Genomic DNA, 10,225 nt, shown 5'->3' with positions numbered 1-10,225 from the left:
ACTGTTTGGAATTGGTTCGCCTTTGATGCTTACTTTACCATTATCAAAAACTTTCAGACTAGTGGTTTTTTTCAGTATAGACCACAAATTGTCAGCCTTGTTTTTATACGGTTTAGGTATTATTTCTATTGGGTTGTAAATACTCTCTTGGCTTTTATCGAGGTTATTTGTTTTGGAGACAGCGAGTTCTTTAGAGGGTTGAGAACTTTGACTCGATACGGATTGATACTGTAACAGTAAATTGTTGTACTTCTGAACTTTTTCATCAGTAGAGAGCGATGAATCATTAATTATTTCCATCATGTTTTTGTCTAAGCTCTCGATTTCTTTAGACAACAATGGCTTTGTTCTCTCCTTATAACCTTCTGTCAAATGTTTAATTTGGGAAGCGTCTACTAAATAAAATTTTTTTATATTTTTCACACTCATTGCTTTCGTTTTCCAAAAATACCACTCAATAACGGTGTAATCACTGACCCTAGCAGAGGGGCTAAAAGTGAACTCAAGAAACCACCTTTTTGAATCAGAGCTTTTTTAGTTTTTTTAACAGTTGATTTGTCAGCGATCTTTCTTATATGTTTTTTGTATTTTACTAATCGTTTTCTCTCTGTAGGTGTGAGCTTAATATTTCCTCGCAACAAATTGTGACAAATATCTGAAAAACAATCAATAAGTTGCGGTGATCCCTTTTCAATAATAGACTTTGCTGTACGTTTATCACAGCTCGCTAAACAGTGCAAGGTAGGAGCGAATCTTCTAAGTCTCTGACTCATGTTCTTGCTCGTTCACCACATATCGTGGTAATGACATAGCTTCATCTCTGCTAGTGTAAATATATGTTTTTTCATCAGGAAATATATTCGTTCTAACTCTCAATAGGTCGGGAGTTTCTTGCTTCAAATCTAAGAAGAGGTAGCCAAATGGTACCGATGTAGCATCATTAAAGGCTTCGATTAAGAAATTAGACTTTTTTCCATACATTTGCGTAGAAAGATACATGATTTGGTTTACATCTCTAGGATTTTTAAACATTACTAAATACGACGTGTTAAGTGACATAGTTCTCAAGTGTTTGCTGTTATGAAACATATTTTGAGTTATAAAGATAACGCTAGCATTTCTGTGGTGACTGTATTTTGTAAACATCATTTCTATGTTTTCACCGCATTCCGTTAAAAGATCATCATAAATAACCAAATTATTTATATTTCCATCTAAAGTAGCCGCATCAATGACGCCTCGATGAAATTCAACAGCTTTAAAGCACTCAGACTCATATAATGGTTGCCATTCACTATAACAATAATAAATTTTCTTGGGTGTAGGCAATATCATTTCTTTACGAAATCTTATCAATCTGGATATAAATGTAGATTTTCCCGCTCTACTAGGACCAGCAATTATAGCGGAAAAACTATGTTCTAGCTGTAATGTCATGACTATCGTAAATTATGAACAATATCAATTATAATTGTGATGGGTTTTACCAAGTTCACACAACTGACCATTTCGAGTTGGTGTACGGTAATATATACAAGAGGTTTAAAGGAATGCTGATAGGTTGCCTCCATGATCTTGCTTTCTAGAGAACCCCAAGGATTTTTTTAGTTCATTGATTACATGTTTTACGGCAAAGAATTCTCCTCTGTCAATGTATAGTTTTCCATATCGAACTGCTATGTAGAGTATAATCAATATACGATTATGTTCTACACTAGGGTTTTTCAACTCGGATGCTACTCCCTGAAAGGCTGCAAAGCCTTGATTGTTATACATTTCAAGAGCTATACTTTGTAGATCTCGTCGTATATCTTTACTCCACATTCGTTGTTGTTCATAAAGTGAATATATTGTAGAGTTGACTTCGTGAGTAGCGAAGTGCTTGTTATAATACCGTGACAATCGAAACCATACAAAGTTATAGAGATTACTATATATTTGTCCATGAGAAATTGCAACATCCATAACTGATGGTTACTGAAAGAATGTCAGCTAAATACTAAACATCATAGAATATGAAGTAAGCTTATATACAGCTAGCAAACCAGTGCTTTACAACTTCGTTGGCAAAGTGGTTACATCATCAGCGCATACAACCCTCTTGCCATACATGTAGTTTAGCCCTTTTCTATGCTGAGTATATGTAAACATCGAATTGTTTTTAGAACGGATTCCCTTGTTAGTTCCCATGCCAATTTTACGAGCTAACAGAACATCCATATAATCTTCTTTCTTAAGTTCAGTGTGCCTCTTACTGATACCTTTTGAGCTGTACTTTGGTTGCTTCCCAAAACAGTAGTAGGACTTACTGCACAACGCGATGATGCCTTCAGACACATTTTCTAAATGAAAGAGACCAGCTTGTCTAAGATAATACTTCGCTGCCTGAGTACAGCATTGTTGTGATTGCCAGCATTGACCCGCAAAGACTGCTTTAAAAAAGTCATCTTTGTGGTCATGGCAATATTCTCGAGATAGCCAATTTTCGCACTCATCTATGAATTCACCTCGTTTGCTTTTTTATAACTGCCAAGTAAAATGTGTCCTCGCTTAAGCTCATGTAGAGTGAATCAGTGTCACATTGAATAAGACAAAAGTCTTCAAAAGAGATAAACTTGAGTAGGAAATCATAGTAGAAACGTAGCAAATGCAACTTTCCATATTCTAGTACAAAAAATCCTATTTGAACTGGTATGTTCAACCGAACAACACGTTTTGCTTTCTCTACTTCAATAATTTTGTCTTCATCTATTTGTTGTAGATCTCGGAATTGCTGATTGTTTATCAGTCTACCCGCGGTGATATCATCTGCTTCATGAAATGATACATCTGTATGTGTCTCAATGTTGGTGAGTGTTCTGCCATAGGCGCTGTTGCCTACAATTTGTAAATATAATATTGGGTCTATGCATATAAATCATTTTTACAATTACTTTATGCTATACCATGTACAAATGCTTTGTAATATATCGATTCATTCTCTTACCTATTAGTTTGCAGTTGTCGGAGATGATCTTCTTTGTGGGATCAACATCTCCTTCTCGACGCGCTTCCATAACTTCTTGTCCAAATCGAGTAAAGCATTTCGATGGTTTATACTGGATCACTTGATACACTTTTGTGCACTTTATATTGTGATTCAAGTACCATCTCAGTAGAGGTGTTGCCAATAGAATCTTTTTAGCGAAATAACTGTTTAGCAGCGTTTTCATTGGTCGTTTTAACAGATTATGCTTCTCAGCAAACTCTCTCATGTGATCTCCAATATCATCTCTAGACAAAAATGCATGCTTGGTAATAGGCTGAAACTCAGAAAATATCTCTTTATATCGATCTGGAACGCAAATATCGACTTCAGCTATACCGAACATCTCACCATTCTCTATCTCTTTCAGTATTTGCTCTTCCGTTAGTCTGTATCGGCTATCAACTGAAATGCGTAGCTCCTTACAAAACTTTGCTATTTCTGGATTCTCCACTTTCATCCTGTCAAATGTACATTCCCATACATGATAAACCGTGTATCCTAAATCCACAAAGTATTTTAGATGTTTATACACTTTAGATCTGTTTTCTTTGTCTTTGCGTTTGTTTTTTTGTATTCCAACAGGCGCGCGTTGGCACATGTGGCTGTGGTACCAGCATCCGCTGTAGTTTAGCACTATTTCTTCACCTTTTTCCGATACGCCGTATCCATCTACTGGGATATTTAATCCTCCGATTCTTTTTTCTGTACCATTGAACTGGTGTTGTAATCGTATATTAAGCTGCTTGCTCATCCATTCGATCCACTCAGTGGCTTTTTCACCCGTTGTATGGCTTTTTTCTATTTTAAAGTTCGTTTCTCTCCGGCGTCTAACGAAAGCGCCTGTGGGCATATCGCATAATGCTAGGTTGTGCAGGTACATTGAGGTGCAATCCCAACCCATGCAGGCTAGTGTACGTTTACCTCTACCAGCAAAGTATTCGCTTTTGATTTTGGTTTTTCCACGCTCTTGATAACGATTGAACACGAGGCTGAGACCTCCTCTTATGTTTCTGCGTAGTAAATGATACAGATCACTGAATCTATTTCCGAACATGAATATGGGAGCCTCTGGATCTTTCAGTTGAAATAAATATCGAATTGAAAGTCCTGGAATTGAAATTGCTGACTTGAAGTCTAAGTTTCGACTCTTGAAGAATTCATTTTGTCTTTCAATAGCTGTGACTAGCGGAGTTACATCGGCTTCATTGTAGTAAATCAGAAGATCGCGCAATGTGGTCATCTTTTCTTTGGTCCAGACATTCTTGCAGAGCTCATATTCTTCATCTGATATATGTTTTCTTTTCAGTTCACTGTAAAACTCTTCCTTCTTTGGAAAGTCTGTGCGTTTTAGTACTTCCATCGATGTAAATCGTTCATATATCCAATGAAACTTTCCACTATCTACCTCCATAGCTTTTAGATAATCACTTAGAGATATGCCCTCTGGCAAAAAATTGGCAATGTCCAGAAATCGTAGCTTTTTTGTCTGTATCATCATATACTTGTTGGCTTTTTTAATAACGATATCAATTTCTGTGCGAGTCTCTAGTAAATATCGAATGATGTGCTTCTTCATTAGTGGAATATCAAAAGATTTGCTCTGAAAACCGAAACACATCAAATCTCTTAGATATTTGTCTAATTCTTCTTCTAGATTGTCATATCGTAGTTCTATTCCGCTTACACCAATTCCATCCATTGCGCGGAACTCTCTTTCGATGGCTAACATTTTAACTTTTTCAAGTTTATCAAATATGTCTCTGTAACGCAGGTGTAATCTGTCATAGCAAATGTCAGAAAGCATTTCTAGATACATCATCATGTTTTTGACTACTGAATACTCATCATCTTCGTCATTAAGAAATGTTTGTGGAGTCTTATAACCGGCGATGTTAGAACATACAGATACTGATGCTAGTTTATGCTCCGCTACATATTGTATGGTTTTTGTAGGTTTTGGCAACTTGGTAGTATCGAGATAGCTTTCGCAATCAAAGACGGCTATATACGGGTAGTGTTTTCGACTTTCATCTACATGAATTCCAATGTCATTGAGCTTGTCAAATATAGTTTTTGGGGGTGAGTATGCGCCTGAAGGATATATCAGTTTCGTTTGTCCAGAACATCCACGCGTATGACTGTTTAGCAATCGAAGTGAAGTTAGCAGTTTTGAGCAAAATGTACATTTGTAGGATTTCGTGTATTGGCGTAAATCCGATATCCAGCAAAAATGCTGGTCCTGGAGATGTAAATTGAGCTTTTCCCTGTAATTGCTTTGCGATCGATAAACTATCGTAGCAGAGAGAGAGTTTTCAGTTCCTTCCATTTTGAAGACATTTATAGATATGTGAAATACATTTTCAACATCCGACAGCTCTGTCAATGAAATTCCTTTGTAACGATTTGCTTCACAACCAGTGCATTGGAGGTACTTTTCATAATATTTGGTTGTACTGGATTCCAATGTTTTTTTTTCTTTTCGCATGTAGGCAAGCGCTCGAAATAGGCAGAGGTTGTTCCGATAAGGCTTGCCCGTACTATCTAGATCAGCTGATACTATCGCTTTATTGCGCTTGATGTAGCTAGGTAAAGTTGTTGGACATCCGATGGAATGATTTGGTATCGGATATACGTAGAATGTAATGTTGGTAATCAAATGTAGTGACCAAACTGTTGATGGTCTCGCTCGAGTTGCGTTTTCAATAAATTCCTTCTGGGAAAGTTGGTCCAAAAATTCTTCATAGTCGGCCTTGTTTTCAACCAGCATTGGACTATCAAAAAGTTTGTCATACCCTGCACTGGCATGCCAGTATCGTAATCTGTTTGTTTCATTGTTTAACAGCACAAATCCGATTGAAGCCTGCAGCTTGAATTTGACAGCTTGTTCATAAAATATGTTCATCGTATTCAATCCTGTGAGCGTTTTTTGTATATCGTTGTTTTCCACTCTCAGATTGTAGAGTCTAGAATATTTACGATGCATGGTGTAGCTACGAATCGCTGTCCAATTTCTCCTTAAAATTTTATTAGTTTGGTGTCTGTAGATTCCTTTATAACTAGAGGTAAATTCTGTTTCGTCGTGAAAGAGACTGGGTAAATCTTCTAAAGTCTGAAAACTTCCATTCTTATTACCAGTTTCAGTCTAAAATAATAACATAATTTCATGATATGGCATGATTATTATCTCGTTGTATTTGTTAGGTAGATTTTAGTTGTTCAATGAATTTGATCGACTTTACTACATGAAAAACAACGCGAGTATATATTTACAGCAGTTACCTTACACATATGCTTGGTTTTCTTCCATGGAGAAATTAGTTGATTGCAACTTGAACATCTTACTTTATGCACATTTAGGTGTCTTGACAATCCAGACTGATACTTGTACTTTTTCGTGCACATGAAACAGTCATAGTTGTTCATATCTGTAGCATAAATAATTATCTTTTTGTTGATTCATGATCTACATTTATTCTCAGAAGTATATATATATATTTCAAAGCTACATTATTATTTCAAATATTAAATAGCAAAATGTAGTGTTACAAATGTTCACATTAAACTATATCATCTAAATTCTTTTTCACCTCTAATAGTTGGTGAATCAATACACACATCAGATGGTAAAAGTTTTGGCATAACAATTCTTTCAAATGTAACCGTGTTATAATTAGATAAAATCATAAAATTTTACAAAGCGAATGGACTCACAATTCTCATTTGAGTTTTTAACAACCCAGCGTAAAGCCTCAGTAAACAGATTTCTATTAAAAAATTGTGCAAGTATAATCATTTTAGATACGACATCTAGTGGTATTTTCTCTTGCACCAACTCTTCATAAATTTTCTCAATAATGTCAAATAAACCCGACACAAATTGATCATATTTTGGTTTGCTTTCAGGTATTGCAGGTATAACTCTCCAAAGAAGTTCACCATCAGCATACAATGGGTAATGCGTGACCATTGAAGACACAAAGCGAAGTCTTTCACACTCATCATGCGTTTGTGGTTGAGCTTGGTACGTATCATACAATCGCTTCAGGTATTGATTATGGATGGACAGAATATCATCATTTGTTAATGGTTTGTTTCTAATTTTGTTCTCAATAAATAGCTTGTATGTAGAATATGTATTGGTGCAGTCATCATTCAGATTGTACCACAACATGTAGCTTTCTGCAAAATTCAGATTAAACATTCCATTATTTATTTAGCTAACAACCAGTTTATCTCTCTTCAATCAAATGCAAGCTCTGCTATCATTAAGTCATTTATTTTGATAAACGATTATTGTCATATATAGACATCATAAGTAAATTATCAATTGATAAAGTTATAGTCCATCACATAAAAAGAAAAACTATTTATTCGTTGTATATTGTGCAATACATAAAGCAAAATAGGTATATAAAATTATACACGCATCAATACCAAAAGCCTTGCATCACCACTACAATCATCTAAAAACACAAGCTGTGAAGTCTATGATTTCGATTTCAGAAAAATCTGATTTTTGGTACATTGCAAACTCGAAAATATCCCTCAGACCCTGCGGGCAAATCTTTTAGTCGTGCCTCAACAATGTATACCTTCCATTCATACTCATGCTTTGATTTTTTAACAATTTTGCCAGATTGTAACACAACCTCAAAAATGCCAGTCTTCTGATCCAGGTCAGCTAATGGTATGAGTTTTGGTACACCATTATCGGAGACATTCAAGCATTTAGCTTTGTCAGAATTCTCGACAGTAATCGGAAATACACTCATGCATGTCGACTCAGTTTTTCCAAAAAACTTCAGTTTTTTGTTTTTTCCAAGAAGTTTTTCAATACAATTTCTAATATGCTCTAGAACTTCACCTTTTTTGATCAATATCGAGTGAGAATACTTTGATGGGAAGGTTTGTAACCTTCCCGTGTATTCCCCAGACTTTATGAATACTCGCGTATCATTTTTGTAAGAAATCGTAAAGTTATTGGCATCGATTTGACAGATTGTCAATTCGCTCGCCAGAAAATGCAGTTTGTTTTCAATGAATGCACCTTTTGATAATTCCTCGCCTTCATCTTCCGTGCTTTCATCCGAGGATTCACTCGATTCCACCTTGTTATCTTCATCAATGATTCTAAAATATATATAGAATACATACTATTTCATTGAGTAGTGTAGGTATGACTGTTATCAATTCAAATTTGTAAAAACAATGCTCAAGGTTTCTTATTAGATATTAATCAAAATTATGTGCAACTTTATTTGCTTACAATCAATATTCTGCACAATTTTGTTCACTAACAACAATACCGTATGCAATCTTTTTGGAATTATCACCATGTACAATTTTGTGCACACGGCACTGTGTACCATTTTGTGCACATAGCACGGTATATAAGTTTGTGAACATGTCTTGGTGTACAATTTTTGTGCATATAGCACTGTATACAATTTTGTGCACACAGCAGTGTACAATTTTGTACACATGGCACTCTGTACGATTTTCTGCACATAGCAGGGTATAAAATTTTGTGTACAAGGCACGGTATACAGTTTTGTGCTCATGGTATGGTGTTCAATTCGTTCAGCAGCAACCAATGTAGAATAGGTATTATACACATCAAAAATGGACATCTGTACATCTTAATAATGTACTTACTCTATGTCATCTCTCGCAGGTTTTTCAATATCAACAGGCGCACTGGTTTCACCGGCTCCAACAAAACTTTCTTGATTGCTTTGCTCTTCCCTTCAAACGTATCATATATTTATGTCATAAAGAGAATTAAAATTCTACATTCATTAGCTTACTACTTAGGGATAAAAACCAAACACATTGCAATAATATGAAATTTCAAATGAATAACCTTTAAAAGTATACTCACTTATCATCAGCAATCTTTCGTTTTTTACTCGTAGTCGGGACATCATCCCTTTTTTGCTTCCTAAAGTAGACAATATAAATATACACTACCGTTTTTTTTTCAACTATGCCATACATCGCATAGAATGAATGATATTGCAAACTCTGAAATTATATTAGCTATAAAAACAGTTAAACAGATAAATAAAGCATTGATAAATGATACTTACATTCTCTGTCGATTCATCTCTTTCCGAAAGAGTTTTCGTTTCTCAGAAAGCTCCTTCTGCAATGACTCTATCGATTCCTTGCTAACGTCCATGGATGCAGTAGTGATGAGAAGGGTTTTTGCTGCAGCTTTTATACGAGTGAAAGCTGACTGATTTAATACGAGTGCCAAACCATTTGGCATCGGTCTTGGTGATTTCCGCAGTGTTATTCATCAATTAGCATTGTCTAGGTCTTATCAGCTAAATTTGGCAGAAACAGGTGTATTTTTTTCTACGCGTTTTCAAGACACCATAGAACAAGTTCCAAAATGTTTTTTTAGCTGAGCAGCAACTAGTTCAACTATAAGTCATCAGAGGGGTGTATTATATAATCATTGAACCAAAGGCTTTTTCGTAAACTCCAGCGCGTCTGGGGTTACTCACTCAAAATGTTAATTTTGTGAGGTTTTCTTGGTTTGCGATTAGGTTATCTGGAGTGTTCTTGTCCCTGCATACACATATATCTTTTTTGATCACTCAAACCTTATCTCTATCTCTTCTTCGAGTACATAGAACAATTTAAGTGTTGTTCAATATATATACTTAAATTGTAATTTTACAGGTGAAAATAACTTTTTATCATTTTGCAGGTAGAACTACAAAAACATTGGCGGCAAGCGTCAGAATCTCAAATAAGAAGAATGGAGACTAAAATTATAAAAACACTACACGACTCCATGTCATATTTAATTGTACTAGTAGAACTGACTGAAACATGCTATATCTATGGTGTTTTATGTGTACAACCTAAATTATTACAAGACACCAGCTTAGTCATCATGATATTGAAATGCAATTATAATTATTTCCATAGTTGCATTAGTTCGTAGCAAGCCTGGTTGTTGAATATCACACATCTTTCAGTCCCAGTAAACCCAGCATTAATCCATTCTGTTCAAATAATTCAAGCTCCAAATCTCACACGCAGCAGTCTAAATTCTAGCCAACAAGATAAAAATACTCAAACTTTCTAATTACAAGATTTGAGAGAAGATAACCCCATGAATTTTCAGTGAGTTTCACTGCTAGTGCCAAACCCTAATTTGTACTAACAAAAATCAGCCACAAT

General features: G+C 35.3%; 3 protein-coding genes and 2 long non-coding RNA genes across 7 annotated transcripts in view; 2 read left to right on the top strand and 3 right to left on the bottom strand.

The window, feature by feature from the left end:
- Positions 1-10,225, top strand: part of LOC137400858 (uncharacterized) — a 259,198-nt gene that overhangs the window by 118,874 nt on the left and 130,099 nt on the right. The gene's annotated exons all lie outside the window — the stretch shown is intronic.
- Positions 1-10,225, bottom strand: part of LOC137400049 (uncharacterized) — a 34,574-nt gene that overhangs the window by 23,774 nt on the left and 575 nt on the right. The gene's annotated exons all lie outside the window — the stretch shown is intronic.
- On the bottom strand, positions 1,930-6,585 carry LOC137401247 (uncharacterized). Its single transcript, XM_068087663.1, has 3 exons — positions 6,308-6,585; positions 2,987-6,170; positions 1,930-2,877 (listed from the first exon to the last, which is right to left on the bottom strand). The coding sequence occupies exons 1-3, from the start codon at positions 6,449-6,451 to the stop codon at positions 2,504-2,506; spliced, it is 3,702 nt and encodes a 1,233-aa protein (XP_067943764.1). The 5' UTR covers positions 6,452-6,585; the 3' UTR covers positions 1,930-2,503.
- On the top strand, positions 2,761-7,069 carry LOC137399808 (uncharacterized). The gene is made up of 3 exons (XR_010979179.1): positions 2,761-2,849; positions 4,982-5,107; positions 6,932-7,069. It is a non-coding gene; the product is annotated as an uncharacterized lncRNA (long non-coding RNA).
- LOC137401248 (uncharacterized) lies at positions 6,552-9,521 on the bottom strand. Of its 2 annotated transcripts, XM_068087664.1 has the most exons (5): positions 9,118-9,521; positions 8,910-8,969; positions 8,684-8,773; positions 8,076-8,158; positions 6,552-7,207 (listed from the first exon to the last, which is right to left on the bottom strand). In XM_068087664.1, exons 1-5 carry the CDS (start codon positions 9,297-9,299, stop codon positions 6,699-6,701), a joined length of 924 nt encoding a protein of 307 aa, XP_067943765.1. In that variant the 5' UTR covers positions 9,300-9,521; the 3' UTR covers positions 6,552-6,698. The 2 variants fall into 2 exon arrangements, with proteins under 2 accessions (XP_067943765.1, XP_067943766.1); XM_068087665.1 differs by lacking the exon at positions 6,552-7,207 and having other exon boundaries at positions 7,289-8,158.

Source organism: Watersipora subatra, chromosome 7 (genome assembly GCF_963576615.1).
Source record: "Watersipora subatra chromosome 7, tzWatSuba1.1, whole genome shotgun sequence".
Taxonomy (NCBI): Eukaryota; Metazoa; Bryozoa; class Gymnolaemata; order Cheilostomatida; family Watersiporidae; genus Watersipora; species Watersipora subatra.
Note: the sequence above shows the minus strand (reverse complement) of the source record. Positions and strands in the feature narration are given on the sequence as shown.

Bases quoted from the DNA above. Each gene is read 5' to 3' on its own strand.
- LOC137401247 (XM_068087663.1), bottom strand. From the start codon at position 6,451: ATGAACAACTATGACTGTTTCATGTGCACGAAAAAGTACAAGTATCAG. The intron at 6,171-6,307 runs GTAACTGCTGTA...TTATTATTTTAG, and splicing joins AAACCAAGCATATGTGTAAG to ACTGAAACTGGTAATAAGAA. The intron at 2,878-2,986 runs GTAAGAGAATGA...TACAAATTGTAG, and splicing joins CGACAACTGCAAACTAATAG to GCAACAGCGCCTATGGCAGA.
- LOC137401248 (XM_068087665.1), bottom strand. From the start codon at position 9,299: ATGCCAAATGGTTTGGCACTCGTATTAAATCAGTCAGCTTTCACTCGT. The intron at 8,970-9,117 runs GTAAGTATCATT...TGTCTACTTTAG, and splicing joins GAGATGAATCGACAGAGAAT to GAAGCAAAAAAGGGATGATG. The intron at 8,159-8,683 runs GTAAGTACATTA...TATATATTTTAG, and splicing joins CCTGCGAGAGATGACATAGA to AATCATTGATGAAGATAACA.